This window comes from Crotalus tigris, unplaced genomic scaffold (assembly GCF_016545835.1).
Source record: "Crotalus tigris isolate CLP2741 ecotype Arizona unplaced genomic scaffold, ASM1654583v1 scf7180000019050.494769, whole genome shotgun sequence".
NCBI lineage: Eukaryota > Metazoa > Chordata > Lepidosauria > Squamata > Viperidae > Crotalus > Crotalus tigris.
In genome coordinates, this window is record NW_024097344.1 from 250,210 (window position 1) to 269,292 (window position 19,083).

The window sequence follows — 19,083 nt, forward strand, 5'->3', positions numbered from 1 at the left end:
AAGTTCAACAGGAAGCATCAGTAATCGTTTAATAAAAATATTTCAGATGAAAGTGTTTTTATAATGCTTGTAAAATTAATTTTATTCACATTGTATTTTTAAAATGATATTAATGTTTTAAATTATATTTTGCTACAGGCAAGTTGGTAACAGTAAAGTATCTACGATTAGATCGGTATCATCATCGTTTTCCGCAGGCTATTGCTTGCAGTGCTCCTCTGAAGCCATCAAATAAACATATGAACTCAATGTCTCATCTTCGTCTCCGGACAAGCACAGCCAACAACCAAGGAAACTCCTGAGACACTTATTGTACTAGAACTGTTGATTTGCAGCAGGAGGTTTTCCTGTCTGGCCTTGTCTTCCACTTTTACTACTTTTTGTATGTTAACATCTACATTAATCATTTTTCAGTCTCATTTTTTAGAATGTCTGAGTAATGGGTAGTACTGAATTAAAAGAAAATTGGCTATAGAATATTTTAGACCCCAAGCAAATCAACATATTATGTTTTGCATGACAAATGTTGAGTTTATTAAGCATTTTCAGATGTGGCTGAATTTTTGCATCAACAAGTGTATGATAACAGTCCAAAAGCATGGAGATGTATTGTATTTCCATAATTTCCTGTGAAATAATCTTGTGGGTATTTTATAACAAAAGCCACCTACAATTTCTGATGGAAGATGAATAGATGTGTTAATTTCTGTCCAGGAATTAGTTTTTGTTGCTGCAAAGTTTTATTTGTGTCAGTCTGGAGACGGGAAAAATGCTGGCTTTAGTAGTTTTGGAGCAGAAAACAACTGAATGCAGATGTGCTGGTTTTGTATATAAATATTGGTGGTGGCAGCACCAGCAAGTAACTTGTAAAGATGTCTGCTTCAAAGCAGTGAATAAGCTCCCTATTTTATTCATAACCAATGTTTTATTTAATTTGGCTGTATTATTATCCAAGGGCCAAATACCTTGAAGTATTAGATACAAGTTAAATATCTTTTGTAGGTTTTATATTAAAATATATGGTTATGATTTTTGAATGGTCTAATATTGTTACTGTGATAATGGATTCAAAATCATGTGAGCAATAAGTAATTGGCAGGTACTCACTTTGTGAAAAGTTATTTACTACAAAAGAAAATTTCTTACAATATAATAATGGGGAGTATTTCTCAATTAAAATTTGCTGCCTAAATGTGCCCAAATAAAAAAAAATGCACATAAATTCTTGTTAGAAATGCAGTACATAAAGATTTTTATATGTTCTATATTAAATGTAAGCATTGTTTACACCTTTAAAATTATACAAAAATATGAAACATTTTGAAACATAACCTGAAAATATAAAATAATTTGATATAGTAATTCCTGTTGAAGCAACATAATGTGTTGATCCAGTTGAATATCATATAGGTGAAGGGATGGAAAACCATTTAAAAAAAAAAAACAAAAAAAACCCATAGTCCAGTTTTTATTGTAGATATGACCCTGCAGCATGAACTTGCACAAATAATGCACGTTTTCTTATGGCTAAATCAACATGACACACATTTGTGTAATGAAAAATCCTATTGTGCCTTATCCTTGTGCTTTTTTTGTGGGCAACATATTTAATAATGGACTGTTTCTTATCTAGAAAAAAAGGTTGTTTTTTGTCTAGGATGCTAACAAATATATGTAATATAATCGGCCACACAAAGTTCTGCTCTCAAAGAACAAGTACATATTTTTGACATGAGAGTAGATTTTGACAGGCCTGTTAGATTTTTCATGAACTTACTATATACATATACAAATATGTATAATATACATGTATATGTATTTATGTGTATATAATCAGGTTTTGCTGTATTTGTGCATCATAGTGATTTATTGTTCTGATCTTAGTAATCATTTTGTGACCTATTGCAAGTGTGAATGTAAAATTAAATTGTGGTAGTTTAAAATGTTGCCTTTTGATGCAGATGCATCTTTCTTCTTCTAAACAATGTTTAAACTCTGTACATTGATTATAGTAAACTGTACCATTATGTAGCCTATTTTACCATTAAAATGTTGACCAGTTTTTGTCCCTGCAAGTCAGGTGGGAATGTGTATCATACCATGGACACTTCGGAAAGTCAAATGTTTGTAATTTGTCCTGTAAAAACATAAAAGCAAAACAAAACCAATTAAAGATTTATTAGGGCTTTTTACAACCGTGTCAGTTCTTTGGATCTTTTAACATCTAAGGACGATAATAGTTAAAATAAATTTCTTCAACTTTTGCACTGGTTGGATGATTGTTACACACAAAATGACAACTACATTTTATGTGTATTTTAAGTGTGAACATCTACTCTATTATTATATCTTCTAATTACTAATAGCCAATTCTGAAAAGTAGAATAATGTGAGAGAATCTCAAGTTGATACCTTTAAGATCACATTGCTATAACTTATTCTTCATTCGCAGAAATTAATTTTTACATCTAAAATATGTTTACAAGATGTTTAGAAGATTTCTATTCATGCTAATTTTGGAATTCCTTATGTGAAATATTCAATAGATTTTTTTCTAGATTTCAAGCATTCCTAGATTTCCATCCTAATATTAATGGAGGATGTGGATAAATAAGTTGAAAGGTTGATGTGGAATGACTTCTTGCATACAAGTCCAATCGGATTTATAAAAGTTAATAGATTGAATTGGATGATGGAACTTAAAATTATGTATTATATAATTACAAGAGGTCACTTTAAAAACAACCATAGTAACAACCTTTCAAACTGGTTTCAAATCTGATTTTGGTTTTGAAAGATCCTTCATAGATTTGTTATAATGAGAATTGAATAGGTGGCTCTGGAGGCCTATGCTGTAATCATAGCATGGTTGCACTGAATGTTGTGGGACTTCTAGGATTAAGTTAGATTGTTAGGGATTGAGAGTCTCTTTTTCATTAATTGCCAAACAAAATTCCAATTCTTGAATCATTTCCTGGACATATTTTCCATTTGTTTCAAGTTGATTACTCATATTTGATAATCAACCTAACAAGCCTTAAATTGGGTGTCAAACTGCCGGCCTGCAGCCCGGATGCCTCACGCAGAAGCCGCGCCCACCCCATTGCCGGCAATGGCAACGTCGCGAGTTTGACATGTCTGCCTTAAATGGTTTGGAACTAGAATATCAGAAGGACTATTTCTTCCATGTGAATCTATTATGGGAGACCCATAGCCATCTAGAGTGATTGTATCCAAGTGGTGTTGCTGTTTTATAAGGTTTTATCTTGAAAACTTACTGATAGAGCTCCAATGAAAATTGGCTTTATTTTGCTTTTTTATGATGGCATTTAATTTACCTTGATCATGTCAAAAAAAGCTAAACCTTGGAAGGATAGCAATTTGAGTGACAAGTTAGTAGGAAATCCCAGAGCTGAGGGCTAGACTGGGACATTGGAAAAAAAATACCAGAAGAATGCAATGACAAAGCATTTGGATATTGTGAAAAAAAAACAGGAATTGAAACTTTTAACTTTGTTTTAAACTAGGGATATATGAGTGTGGGGTGGATTGCAGTTAACCTGTGATACGTTGGGAAATAAGAGTGTAGGATCAAGAGAAAAACACTGGTTTAATGTAAAATTAATTAAAATTAAATATTTAAATATGCAGAAACTTCTGCTTTTAAAAGAAACAGGTGTTTATGTTTTTGTCCTAAAATCTTACATGATAACCACAAACCAGCCAACCATGTTATGATTCATCACTGCTAGAAACCCCGGTCATGAATAAATTATGGTTAAGTGTAGCCATAGTCTAGTCAGAGTAGATTAGGATGTGATTACAGGTAGTCCTGGACTAAATACCACAATTGAGTTGAAAATGCATGTTGTTAAAGTGAGACATTTGTTAAGTGAATTTTGCCCCATTTTACCACCTTTCTTGCAACCTTAAGTGAATCACTGGAGTTGATTAGTTATAACATGGTTATTAAGTGCATCTAGCTTTCTCATTGACTGGTCAGGTCACATAAGGTGATCATATGACCTTGGGACACAGCAATGGTCATAAATATGAACCAGTTGCCAAGCATCCGAATTTTGATCACATGATCATAGGGATGCTACAAAGGTCATAACTGAAATGGTAATGTCACATTTTCCAGTGCCATTGTAATTTTGAACTTTCACTAAAGGAACTGTTGTTAAGTCGAGCACTACCTGTATCACACCACTGAATTGGCAACAGATCTCTGAATTAAATGGACTTTGGTCAAATATTGGCAAAGTATCAGGAATTCGTGTGTTACATTTAGATGGAATCATACTTGGACCTAACATTAGGTGGGGGGAGAATTGATTCTACTAAAGTTCTCTATAAATTTACATACGGGTTCTATGGGTTCTAAATTGCGGCAACTGAAAACAAACCGAAAGCCGGAAGTAAAGTTTTGCTGACCGACATGGATTTGTAAAGCCCTGGAAACACGTGCAACCCCCCCCCCCTTCGCACCGTTGCAGTCTCTTTCGGCTCTATGCTCATATTTGGAGCTGACTGAGCAGCTGCTGTCCAAGGAATTTCCCGTCATGCCTTTTGGAGAGGCTGCCTGTGCTGTCCTTTTGCTGGACCGTGGGGGTGGAAGGTGCCTTTGACCCGAAGCGGCTGAGGAAACAGTAGCTATCTTTTTTCCTGCCAAAGCTCTGTTGCTTTATTTTTCTGCCTCGCCTCTCCATGCGCGCCGAGCTTCCCTTGCTCCTGAATTTATTCTGCTTGGCGGCGGCGGCGGTGGCTTTTACGTAGATACCAGGTAAGGTAGCCGTAGTCCTTCGCAAAGGCAACGTTACCTTCCTGTGTACTCGGATTTCTAGATTGTTCGATCCGGCCTGCGGCGAATTAAAATTAAAGGGCGGTGGCTTGGTGGAAGCGCTTTGTGGCGAGGATGAGCAAGGAAAAGAAAAGGTGGAGGAGTCCTTCTACTGCCGTGAGAGATGTATTCCGTCCAGCAGCTGTCCAAATAATCTGCTTCCGAGAACCCTGTCAATATCCACAGGACATATTTCTGATTAGACAAACATAGGATTGAGATGGTACAAGCCTCCAATCTGTATTTTGGATGTATGTAATCAAACCCCGGAGTACCTGTATTGCATGTAAAGAGAATTAGGCTGAATCTGTATGGATGGTGGCTGCAGCTAAATTCAGGTATTATATGATGGTGTTCAATATGTAACCAATGTAGAAATCTTGACTGCTTTTTATATTCGGCTTGGGAATGGGGGGCGTTTCTTAAGATTTTTTTTCTAAATTAGTTTGCTTTGGGAAGCCAGCCACCTTTTTTTTTTTTTTAAATCAATTTCTTCTGGATGGGGTTGGAGATGTTGCATCACTTTTAAAGCAAATAATCTCCTTGAAGGTCCATATAAAGTATTAGCATTTGACACACAGAAATAAGGTCACTGACAGTTTGCCAGATTTGAGGGTGTGATGAGGGTATGTTCCAACTAGCCATGCAATGTTGGAATGCTAGATATAAATCATGCTATTTTTTTCAGAAACTTTTGCTGCAAAAAGTTTGTTACTAATTCAGCAACTTTTGCTTGTCTGTAGGGAAGAGATTAAAGTAACTGTCTAGAGTTCACAATGAATGCTAGAGTTCTGAGTTGATGCAAGTTAACAAAGGGGATTTCTGTGTAACAGAATCAACTTTTAATATAATCTAAATATGTTTAAGGTAGTTGGACCACCTTAAATAGTGCTTTCCAGTTCTCATACTAACTATCTGTTTTCTTCTGATGCCTTAGGTTCACCAGAGATAATAGTTTATAATTAGCTGATTATTTATAGCCATGTTTTTGCTGGTTAAACCACAATTGACTGAGTTTGTGCCATACAAATAAACCATAATTTACAAACAGTAATAGATTCATTTAATGTGGTACGGTGAAACCAAACAAGCCACATGATGTCTTATTACAGGGTTAGCCACAAGTTTTGGGCCAGGATCTTATTTGAATTTTTATAAATATTCAAATAACCATAGAAAGTATGTTCTCCATATGAATATCATGGTAGGCACAATCAATTTCAGAGCAGTTGATTTCTAGAATTCCATTTTTTTCTCAGGCTGTTCTGTTTAGTGTCAATGGATCTTTGCAAGGACAACATGCATTCCTGCAGCATGACAACTTTCTATTTTTTAGTTAATATTTTAGTTAAAAATAGTTAAAGTATTTTTTTTAAGAAATCAAGGTTGGAGAAGAAGAGAGCCAAGTGATTATAAAGGCAGCTTTCTGAATGCACATTAATATCTATGATCAACATGTTGTTTATCTTTTGATTTAATACTCCTATGCAAACTGAGTTATTTTGCTTTTGAAAAATGTTTTCTATAATTATGTCATGCTGCCTCAAATGTATTTGGGAGAAAGTAGTTCCAAAATTACTCTTTGATGCTTGATAGTTTAAGCAAAACATTGTTCTCATGTTATTTTAAAAATCTAATTATCTTTTATTGAATTATATTTCAATATAAATATAAATGTATCAGAAGGCTTTTGATAATTGGATAATTTATTATTAAATTTATATGCCACCAATCTCACTATCGAGCAATTCTGGGCAGCTTACAGTAGCACAAATCCATTAAATTTTGAAAAATTGGGGAAATAATATATTCCTCAAACAGAGATTTTTTGCTATAATTAAGAGAATACTAGATTTTTTTATATAAGTTCTTCAAACACCATATTCATTGTTAACTTCTTAAAGATATGTTGTTTTCCTGGATCTGAAGGAAAAGATTATGTTTTTTGCTCTAAACTGACAAACCAATGCAAAGCTATTTATTTTTCCTGTTTGGAGGTGAAGGTCAGAGTTATAAATGCAAAGTTTTATGGCAGGCAACAATTAATATGAAATAAATTAACCAGTCTGCTTTCTACTACTGGTTTCTCAAAACTGTTAAAACTAACATCTGTTTACATTTGAATAAAGTTCTTATTTATTTATTTAAAATAAAAAGTTATTTTAGTTTTTGCTATATTTCAAATCTTGTAGTTTTTTGCCTGTATGTCTTCTGCCAGGCAGAAAACTAACCACTTTTTAAATTATTTTAGTTAAATTGAGGCTGTAACAGTTGCTGTTGGACAGACAGTTGGTTCATGCAGTGAGTGTAAAAAAGCAGATAGTAAAACAGTAGAAAACAACTTGCTTGGCAAGGATGTCTCCCCCCATTGTGCCATCTATGTGGAAAGCTGTGAGCTTTCCAAACTACTAGTTTGCACTGTCTAAAAATATTCAGTTGGACATTTGCTTTGGTGTTCAGAGCAATGAAAGAGCTATTCCTATGATCTGACTTGTTTATCAGCATCCAGCTCCTAAATGTCTCTACTCCTCTTTCTCCTCTTTTGGGAAGAGAAAATCTATACTATAGCATCCATCATCAGCAACAGAAGTTTGTTGTTAATGCCTGAGATCCCAATTTAGCGCTTTAGAATTGTAATTATAAATTGTTCTGTGATTCCATTTTAGATAAAAGATATAAATAAGATACTGTCTTGCGTGGTACACTATGCTTGTGTACACAGGTATTTACATCAGGCCACCACTTGATATTATTGAATCTGCCAATCTTGGATCCTGCTTGAAAACAGGATGTAGTATGAAAAAGTAGCCCTTCTCAATAATAGTCCCCACTTTATGGAATGCTCTACCTCCAGAAGTACATGTAAGCCCCTCTTGCTACAGTTCCATAAACAAGTTGAAACTTTTGGACTGCAGGTGCCTATCTGGGGGGTTTCTCTTTGCTTTTTCTATGGTTACTTTTGAGTTTTGACTCAAATTTATAAATGATTTATTTATAGTTACCATATTTTTGGTTTTCTTGACGAAGTCCTTTGCAATTGACACAATTGTATGGTAAGAATAAATAACTGCTGCACATGGTTTGGTATATAGTTAATATTTATTTATTTATTTATTTATTTATTTATTTATTTATTTATGAGACTTATATACCGCTTTAAGTGCAAGCACTCTCTAAGCGGTGTACACCAGTAAGCAATGTATATATATATATTTACATTGCCCCCAACAATCTGGGTCCTCATTTTACCTACCTCGGAAGGATGGAAGGCTGCGTCAACCTTGAGCCGGTGAGATTTGAACCGCTGACCTGCTGAACACAGTCAGCTAAAGTGGCCTGCAGTACTGCACTCTAACTGCACTTCTAAATCTCTGATTTAGAATAGGTTTAATGCAGGAGATACCAATGATATCAAGTATCCAATAAGGTGCTTAAAATAATACATTTGACACTGTCACCATATTGGGCCTTTAGAATAAGGTTTAATGCAAGAGATGCCAAAGAAGTTAATTCAGAGGTTTTTTTAAATCATCTGGCTGCCTATGAGCTTTTTGCCTTTACTACCCTTTGTACAAGGAAGAAAAGTATTTTATTTGCCATATGAAATAAAAGTGATAAGTTATAACTAAATCATTTTGTCAGTTTTTAAAGCACTGCTTGATCTTCTAGTGTTTATTATTCTTAGGTTATAGTTATCCTGACACACAGTATCAATTCTCATTCTAGCTGCTGGTTGAAATAAGGCTTTCTGTAACTGTGCCAAGAATAGGCCGTATGTCAGCTCTTACCCTTTGATGGAATGAGTGAATTTTGAAAGGGAATGCAGGATGAAACACACAAGACAGTTTTAAAAGTTTCAAACAAAAGTTTTACAATTAAATTTTCTTGCAGAATGAATTTTTAGAAGGTCCCATCACTCAGGTTAAAAATACTTAGTGATTAGAAAAAGTAGTTCTATTTGACTCAGTGAACATGAATGATTTTTCTTGCAAATATCTAGGAGGAAATCTGTGTTAGTCAATGTGGCAGAATATCAGATCTGGTGTATATTTTCAGATTTAATAATTTTTTCTAAAAGACATAAGCTCTAATGAGGGAATGTTATTTTGTAGACTGCAATTTATGCATTTGATATGCAGTTATGCAGTTCATGAAAGTTTATACTTTTAACAAAATTTCTTAGTTGGAAAAGGTGCAACCAGATTTCTGATTTTTTTTCTTGCAGTAATACCTAGTAGTAGTTGCATGTAACATTGTAGCACAGAGCAACTAATCTATTTTAAAACTAGGTGTGGGATTATTTTTAGGTGGGGAAGGATTTAAAACATTATCATCCACGTACAATTTGAAGTGGTATTACCTCATTAAAATGTTCAGTTATCTTTCATCACAGGATGTATTCTATTTTTGAAACATTTAATTTTTTTTTCCATGGGCAAGTCAATCAACACTTTATTTTTTTGTTTTGCATTAACTTGCAAAAGCTGTTTTATTTAGCTTTAGCAACACAAACTTGCTATTTGCACTTTTTTGCCTGCTAATCACTAGGAGGTGATCTGTTTCTGGTTTAATGAAGAGAACAGCTTTAGTCCTATATTGCTAAGTAAAAGTGTCCTAGAAACTCCTTCTGGGGCACCCAGCTTTTTAGAGGTAGAATTCATCCTTGTTCTTTTCCTGACCTGAAGAGTGATATCACTGCCTTTTTCCCTGTTGCACTGTAGTTGCTTGAGTCACAGGCTTTGACACAAGCCAAATGGCTGCAATTGGTAGGCGTGCAGGCTGCCTGGTGCTACAGTTGATGAAACAGAATAGGAAGACCTTTTATGATCAGCTGCTGGAGCCCAGTAAGACTACAGCTTTGCTAGGTAATTTCATTTTCACTGCACACTTCTCTTTCTCAAAGTGAAAATACATTTTTATTTGCTTACTTGGAATGCGTAGACCTTTTTTATTAGCTGATTTTCTTCTCCAAGAGAATGGTCTGTGTGCATGATTAGGAAACAAAAAATCATTGTGCAAGTTGTTCATGCAAATGACATGTTTATTTAATCCTTTTTTTCAGGCTATTGGTTGTAATGTTTATCTTTTCTTGCTCATTATTATCTGTACTTCTGCTTCTATAAACATTTGGCTCTTGTCCTTTGAAGTAATTTAATCCAAGTAATATTTTATTCAGATACACTCTAAAGAAAATTAGTAATTCAAGATATAATGAAGAAATTATCGCATGAAAGAAATTGAGGGATGGGGATAGCACTCCATGTACCCATCCAATATAGAGATTTGGACCTAAGGTTGTATAACAAGAAGGCCATTTATGCAATAGATTTTTGCTATTTCTTCCCCAGAAATCTTGCCCAGAAGTTTTTGAGTAAACTTCCCAAACAGCTTGTGGAGAGCATAGGCTTCTGTACTATAGTCAATATATTGATTTCTGGGAAATTTTTAAAAAGTCAAATCAGAGAGCAACAAAATAAGGAAATAAAATAATGCTTTAATTATTCCTTGGCAGCAAAAAAGATTCCAGCAGCTTGAGCCAGTCTGTTCACAGCCAGTCATAGACAGTTGCCAACAGAAAACAAACTGGTTGGGCTGGCCCAAATCAAATCAAATCAAATCAACCTTTATTGTCAAAGTACAACATGTGTACAAGACGTGCTTTCAAAATGTATGGGCACACACAGTGATGTTGCTATGAATACTCCACCTTTGATCAATATCATATTGCAGACACGGGTTTCTGCTATGATGTCATGCCAGGTATAGCTTTGTTGCTGACCCCTCTGGGCAGATGATCTACAGTTGGAATGTGATCTCATTTGCTACTGTTGGCATTTATTGATACCATTCTATTGGGTTTTTTTTAAAAATAGTCTAAGGCTGATTATTGCATAGCAAGTTCAAGCTGAAGATACTCAGCTCAAAGAACAGTGCAAATGCAAGGTAAAAAAAAGTTAGCTGCTTAGCTGGTACAAGGCAGCTGCTGATCCCTTATCGACCACAGCTTGATAATGGATGATTTTGGAATATCTGTTAATGCACAGAAGGAAAAGAGTAAGAAAAGTAAGAATATAATAAGGAAACAAAGTAAACACATAGACACCTGACTTCATAACAAGCATAAACAATTTTAGTATCTCTTCACCCCTCATAGTTTTAAGTCAATGAAAGTCCATTGAGGTTTACCAGAAATAACTTATCTTAACCTTGATCAGATAAACCAATTTTATATTCCTTGCTTTTAGTTCCAACAGTCTTACTCTTGAACTTATTTAAACAATATTGTAGAATTTGATTTCATTTTTTCTTTGTCCCTTCTTACAAGATTCCTCAAAACTTTAACAAGCTTCTTTTATAAATCCAGACTAAAAAACATTCAGCTCACTCTTGATATATTATTGGTTTATAACAGCTTTCCTGTTTACAGCCTACAAATCACATTTCTGTACTGATCTGGCTTGGCCAATTATCTAATAGAAAATAAGCAAGAGAAATAGGTAGCACTTTCAAATAAGAATTATCAGTTTTTGATATAAATATATTTGAAACTTTGTAGTGCATTCTATTATGAACAAACATAAAATAGATGGCTGCAGCACAAGAAATTGTGTATGATTCTTATACAATGTACTTGTCCACTAGATGTTTCTGATGGGTTTTCATCTTTGTTACCTTTATTATTATAAATTGTTTTTAAAAATATGTTAACTCAGCAAGTGATCATTATATATAACAGTTTTAATATGGGGCCTTCATATAACTTTTGTTAGGCTGATTTTATCCATTCTTCTGAGGAGTTCAGTCCAGTGCACATGGGTTTCTTTTTTCATGTATAAAGAAAGCTCTTGCTGCATGCACAGTTGAAGAAAGTATTATTAAAAAATGGAACTACTTTAAGGTACTAATTGTTTGTGTAATAGTAAGTTCCCTATTTTGAAAACTTTTAAAACTTAGATACAAACTAGCTATAAATAATAAATGAACAAAATACCATGTTTATTTCTGAACATTTTATGCCATCATTTTCAAATCATTTTCTTAAAATTGTGTATATATGTTTGTAAATTGCTTTATTTCTTGGGAATAATTGCTAGATTGTTGTGCAAGAAATGAGAGGAACTCATTTAATATATGTGTATTTGTATTAAGCTTGTATGTTTCCTTTCAGAAAAAAATCATAACCATCATTTTTGCTATGAATCTATCTAACTTGTTGAAGTTTTAATTTTATTTTCATCTTTTTTCCCCTTACTCAGCTCTTGCCCCTGTTCTTTGCCTCTGGTTGTGTTGGTGACGATATTACAGTGATGTCTGCATTCAACCTACTGCATTTGGTGACAAAGAGCCAGCCAGTGGCCCTGCAAGCCTGTGGGCTTCCCTCAGGTTGACTGGGTGCTACTTGTGGTTATGCATATGGAGGTTCTTTCTACTAGAGTAGGCATCTCTGCTACAGGAAATAATAGGCTGTGGTTTGCTAAGGAATCAGCTTTTTAAAGACAACTGAAAGTCTTTCAAACTATATTGTACATCACAGCTTTTTTAAAACAATAATTGGTAACAAGGGTTAGCATTTTAGCTTCTATATAGAGTTTGATAGTATTCTTTAGTTCATAAACAAATAGGCACTTTGCTTTTTTAAAATATAACAGTAGCCTTAAATAGTCTAGCATTATATTTTTATCAAGAGTTACTACAATCATGTTTGCTCTCAGGAAATGTTCAGTGCCATTTTAAAAAGAATAATAAATCAATTGAAAGCAAACTTTATACTATCTATCTATCTATCTATCAGACCTATCAGCCTGACCTCAATACCTGGGAAGATCCTGGAAAAGATAATCAAACAACGAATCAACGAACACCTAGAGGCAAACAAAGTCATTACTAAAAGCCAACATGGGTTTGTCAAAAATAGATCATGCCAGACAAATCTTATTGCATTCTTTGACCAAGTGACAAAAGTAGTGGATCAGAGGAATGCTGTGGACATAATTTACTTGGACTTCAGTAAGGCATTTGATAAAGTAGATCACAACCTACTACTTGACAAGATAGAAAAATGTGGGGTAGACAGAACCACCACCAGATGGATCCGTAGCTGGCTGACCGGCCGTACTCAGCGAGTGGTCCTCAATGGAACTGCATCTATATGTAGGGAAGTGTGTAGTGGGGTGCCCCAGGGCTCTGTTCTGGGCCCAGTACTCTTCAACATCTTCATCAACGATTTGGATGAAGGGATAGATGGGGAACTCATCAAATTTGCAGATGACACCAAGCTGGCAGGAATAGCCAACACTCCAGAAGACAGGCTTCAGGTACAGAAGGATCTGGACAGACTTGAACACTGGGCACTAAATAACAAAATGAAATTCAATGGTGAAAAAAGCAAGGTTCTACATTTAGGCAAGAAAAACCAAATGCACAAGTACAGCATAGGTGGCACCATGCTCAATAGTAGTAACTGTGAGAGGGACCTCGGAGTCCTAGTAGACAATCACTTAAATATGAGCCAGCAGTGTGCTGCAGCTGCCAAAAAGGCCAACACATTGCTAGGCTGCATTAACAGAGGGATAGAATCAAGATCACGTGAAGTATTAATGCCACTCTACAATGCCTTGGTAAGGCCACACTTGGAATACTGCATCCAGTTTTGGTCACCACGATGTAAAAAAGATGTTGAGACTCTAGAAAGAGTACAGAGAAGAGCAACAAAGATGATTAGGGGACTGGAGGCTAAAACATATAAGGAACGGTTGCTAGAATTGGTATGTCTAGTTTAACGAAGAGAAGGACAAGGGGGGACATGATAGCAGTATTCCAATATCTCAGGGTCTGCCATAAAGAAGATGGAATTAAGCTATTTTCCAAAGCACCTGAAGGCAGGACAAGAAGCAACGGGTGGAAACTAATCAAGGAGAGAAGCAACCTAGAACTAAGGCGAAACTTCCTGACAGTGAGAACAATTAATCAGTGGAACAGCCTGCCTCCAGAAGCAGTAAATGCTCCAACACTGGAAGTTTTTAAGAAGAGACTGGACAGCCATTTGTCCGAAATGGTGTAGGGTTTCCTGCCCGAGCAGGGGGTTGGACTAGATGACCTCCAAGGTCCCTTCCAACTTTACTATTATTATTATTATTATACTTGAAAATTTTCTTGTAAAATTATGTTCTAGCCCACTATTTTGCTCTATTTCTTCAGTTTTTGGTCATAACTTTATCTTTGTATTTGTTAGTTCTGCAAATCAAGCATAAACCTCCTTGAAATGCACAAGATAAGGATAAATAATAGTGCTGTTCAACACATTCATAAAAGGTAATCCACACAGCACATTGATGCATGTGAAGAATCACTCTTCAAAATGTTGGTGCAGCCTTATTCTCTGGAAGGACTGTCATGGTTTTGGAAGCTTCCCCTCAATTTGCATGTCTGTGAACATATATAGGCAACATTTCCACTTGGGCTACCAGTGAAGTAGCTAATAACACTTTTCTACCATGGTATCGTGTTGGATGTTCCAGATAAAAGTATGGATGTAAGAGCTCATTAATGGTAGAAGGAGAACAAGCAGTGGCCAAGCACATTTCATAGCAGCTTTCTCAGTAGAGAAAGTTCTCTTCCGTTTTATTTATTGATCAAATCTTTATACTGCCCATCTTCCCTTCAAGGCGACTCTGGGTTGCTTATAAGTTATAAACCAAGTAAAAATAATTAAAATATTAAAACATTAAAATCTACAAAGATTAAAATATTATTAAAACTGCTAAAACTGAAACTGTGAGAGTAAGAGACGATCGGGATAGGGAATGACGTCTTTTTATCCCATCAGTCACCTTCAGTAGTGAACACTCCCTCAGGGCCCCAGGCCAACCGGCAAAGTCAGGTGTTAATACTCTTACAGAATGCCAAAAGAGAAGGGGCAATTCTCACCTATTGAGATAGAATGTTCGACAATGATTGGGCCAAAGCGAAAAGGCTCTTCTGCTTGAACCTGCTTGCTTCAATTCCTTAGCAGACAGGATCCATAGCAGACCTCGTCTACTGCCACAAGTGGAATGGACTTGTCCCATTGGGGAAAGATGGCTTCTCAGATACCCTGCATCTGTTCTTTATGATATAAATAGTTATAAAGACAGATTATTCTGAGAGATTGGAACTGATAAATGACATGGCCAAGAAATTGGCTTAGATAAGCACAATATATATTATTCATATATTTACAGTTTTTGAACTAAGAAATTAAGAGTACATTTAACCATTTCATTTTAAATACTATGTATACATATATATACTTTTAGGTAGCTTTAGAATTATTCATGTAATACAGTATATCTTTTTTTTTTAAAAAAAAAAAAGATAACCCCTTCATATAAATAAATACATTTATTTTGTCCCAGGTTCACCGTAATCTACACATTTTGTTTTCTTCCAAATGTTATTTAAAGTGCAAACTATTTTTATGTCATGCACCTATTTTTTAAAAAATCTTAAATTTTTAATTGCTGAAATTTGAACATATATTTTACTAATGAGGTAGAGAAATTTCAGTTTAAAAGACCAATAGTTCTCAAATTCCAGTAGAGGGCACTAATTAGGTATTCTTTTTCATATTACCGAAATACTGTTCTGTAATACCCAAATCTTAAGTCTAAAGATTTAAGTCTGAATGCATTTTTTTGTATTTTAGCTAGAATATATTTAATTTAGTAGTTTTAAAGATCTTGAAAAACAGCAAATTAATAAGTAGCATTACTATTGTAGTGCTGTGCCTTTAAAATAATTTTTAACAATTCTAGTAAATTATTGTTTTGAGTTCCAGTGTTTGTTAACTTTGTAATTTGGAAGGTAAAAATCAAACATTTCTTTCTGTGATTTTGTCTTCCAGTAAACCTTTACAAATTTTGAATTTATGCATAAACCTACAAACATTTTCTGTAGCAGAGTGCCACATGTATAGGGGAGAAAAACTTAACTTTGCTTTGCTGTGAGTTTGTATTGTATGAGCTGATTCATCTCTAAAACTATACCTTTTCCCCCTTTTAACACTGTTCTTTGCTTTCATCACTTTTTGCATGCAGTAGAATGCTTTCTTTATCTGCTCTTTAAAACCTGTAAAAAGTAATTACATAATTTTAATTAAATTAATGCTGAATATGTTTTGAAAGACACAAGTGCTTTCTAACTCCAAAGTAATTGATTTCTAAATAAATATTTAGATACAGTGTTGTGTATTTAATTGGCGGAATATTTATGTGCTGTTTGTAAAACAATGTTCACAGTTAGAATTGCAGTACATCTATAGGAAGGTACTGGGCATATCACGTTAATTGTTTGATATTGTATATGTATTTAATATTAAATTTTGTATCTATGCAACTTAATTATATTTCATCTATACAGTGTCCTTATCTATGGCTTTAAAATATGCTATTATTTATTTTTAAATTATTAATTGCATTTATGTCCATCTTTTATTAATATACCTCATGACATTTACAACAATATTATACTGAACACTAATAAAACAAAAATAACTGGAATATTATCTCCCCCCCCCTTCCGCCTGGATTGGCCTTCTGGAAGGCCCTCAAAACATCAGACTTGGGGACTCCAAGGAAGCCCATTAAATGGTTACAGTATATTGTATATAGTTAGAGTGCATTCTCCTCTGTCTTTTTATTGTTGTGTTTTAAATGAAGGGTTTAATTTTTAATTGTTTTAATAGTAGAAAACTATGGTTTTATTATACCACCCTAGAGTTCCATGCAAGTGAGATGGCAGCCATATAAATATAATAAAATAAATAAATTAACAGAAACAAAAAAAGATGAAAAACCAGACTTTTTACCATACTTACAGAACCCATTATCCCTTCTTGAATAAACCCATCTTTATATGCTGAAATGTCAGTAGTGATACAGATAATAACTAAAATACATTTTAGTGGATTTACCAGAGAATTATGACATGGTTAATATTAACACTAACTCCATATTATGTTAGGATATTTCAAATTTTTATTCATTTATCAACAGAACCTTCTGTTATGTGCTCCTGGCTACTTTCCTTCGTGACCAGAGGCAAGCTCGCCCGACCAATAACCAGCCAAGACACAGTGAAGGGCTTTTGTTTCGTTTATTGCAATAAGCGGGGAGAGAAGCTATCAAAGCTTGGTTCTCTCCAAAGTTTTAACCCAAAATATCTCCTTCTTTTATTCATCCCTATCACCGGCCGCTACAGCCCTCCTCTTTCCCCATTGGCTGAGGTTACACTCTTTCCGTCCGCCTATACACATTTCCTGATAACATACTAAATCATATTCACTTATACAATAAGAATAAGAAAAATTAGACATGTAAATGGTTATTTTAAACTTAGTATATATTTATATCTCCATTTTAAACAATAAGTTCTTTTCCTGCTTTTCAATTCAGTGTGCCTCTCTTCTTATCTTATTCAGCTTATTTTCCTATTCTCCATTCAACCTTCCTGGCTAGCCATTTCCTATATATTTTTATAGCTTCTCTTCTTCCTTTCTCAGACCCAACTATTTTTGCCTATATGGTTTATCTTACTTCCTTAATGTTATCTCTTTCTGACTCTCACTATCTGTATTTTTCTTATTCAATTAGTTTCCATTGTATTGTAGATTTAACTGTCTCTGAAGATTTATCATATTGATGTATATTTATCAATCCCCCCTGTATTTCTGTATACTCTGATGAATCTTCATTTTTGGCTATATTAGATAACATAAATTGAATCTGTACATCTTCTCCAGAGATGTTTTTCGCCACTGACCCTAATGTTTTGGTGCAAAATGAAACACAGCAAGGTAAACTTTGGAGACAAACACAACACATAATACCTATCACAACTATAAACACTAGTCCTATAAATATTTGTTTTAACCACCCAAAATTGGGAAGCCAATTTGTTAACCAACTCCAATCACCCCACATATTTTCATACTTTTGTTCAGGAGCTTTGGCCACATTCCTGATTCCTTTTGCAATATCCATTCTGCTTCATGATTATCATCTACCTTTAAATCCCACAAACAAATTTTTACCTTTATTTCCCAGGCTGTTCTGGTGTGTTGTCTTCAGTAATATTAGAAGTAGAATCCACCCTTCATGATTATTACACAGTATTTCACACCCACAAATTGATCCACAATTAAAACAATAACAATAATCACTAGCTATTACAGAGGTAACACATCTACCACCTAATTCTTACAATGTACAATTCTACATTTTCAGTTTCTAATGGTATGACGTCTGTCTCAGTTATTCATTTTATTTGTAACAAAACTTTTATTTCTCTGATGAGTCACCACCAACATCTTTGTTCTTTGTCTGGGGTCACCTGAAATTCTAAAAGAGATATTCAAAATAGGTAGAGGTTCTGGTCCACTACCCATTTAAGTCTTTTTAAACGTGGCTTTCAGTCCTTGTTCTGAAATAACCGTCCACCCTCTTTCAGGTCCAGTCACCACCTTTGCTCATGTGTAGTGAGTCCAACCCTTCTCAGCCCTCCGGACAGCAGATATAACATAAGGAACTTCCTTTCTTTGGTTGTAGAAGTTCCTCCTTTCATTTACGTATCAGCACACACTGTCCCGGCTGGATCTTATGGACTGGAAATTCCAAAAGGAGTTGTTTGCGCCACCAAGCCTTCCTGTCAAAGAGAAGACAGAGACCCCAGTACTTGTTCTACATTTAGCTATTTGTCTCCCTTCTTTGGGAGCCTTAACCCTTTATTAACCCTTTTACATATCAAACATCCCTCTGTAGCCCTTTGGGCTATCCCATAAATTCCAAGGGTAGCATAGAATTTCAAATATATTTCTACCTATGCTTTAATTCCCCAATGATTCCCCTCGTATAGTTTTTGGATCACCATTCTTGCAGTACCTTGTGATAACCACAGAATCCCCTTAAGACCATTTTTGTTGTTTGGTAATTATAAATTACTATATCCTTAATCCTTTTACTATCTATTTTCCTTTCCCCTTCAACTATAATATATTCTAGATATTTTACCTCCTTTCATACCAATTGGGCTTTATTTGCTAAACACCCTCAATCCTTTCTTCTGCCAAAAAGTTGCTTTCCCATTTCTTTATAATTCCTAGAATAAGATCTTACAAAACTGGGAAGCTACATAAAAATGTATTTGCTTTCACAGCTTAAAAGTGGAGGAAAGAAAAGAAAGAAAAAAAAATCATTTGTCCTGTA

General features: G+C 34.6%; 2 protein-coding genes across 6 annotated transcripts in view; both read left to right on the forward strand.

Moving 5' to 3' along the window:
* The window catches only part of LEMD3 (LEM domain containing 3), a 44,423-nt gene extending 42,231 nt beyond the window's left edge, over positions 1 to 2,192 (forward strand). Inside the window, exon 14 of one of the 2 annotated variants that reach the window (XM_039358646.1) lies at positions 139 to 2,192. In XM_039358646.1, the coding sequence (XP_039214580.1) occupies positions 139 to 302 (164 nt within the window). In that variant the 3' untranslated portion in view covers positions 303 to 2,192. The remainder of the gene's footprint in view (positions 1 to 138) is intronic. The other variant, XM_039358647.1, reaches the window with a different exon arrangement.
* Positions 2,193 to 4,508: 2,316 nt separating this feature from the next.
* Positions 4,509 to 19,083, forward strand: part of MSRB3 (methionine sulfoxide reductase B3) — a 94,262-nt gene continuing 79,687 nt past the window's right edge. Inside the window, exons 1-3 of one of the 4 annotated variants that reach the window (XM_039358653.1) lie at positions 4,509 to 4,786; positions 9,565 to 9,708; positions 12,100 to 12,226. In XM_039358653.1, coding sequence (XP_039214587.1) covers positions 12,151 to 12,226 — 76 coding nt within the window. In that variant the 5' untranslated portion in view covers positions 4,509 to 4,786; positions 9,565 to 9,708; positions 12,100 to 12,150. The other 3 variants (XM_039358655.1, XM_039358652.1, XM_039358654.1) reach the window with 3 other exon arrangements.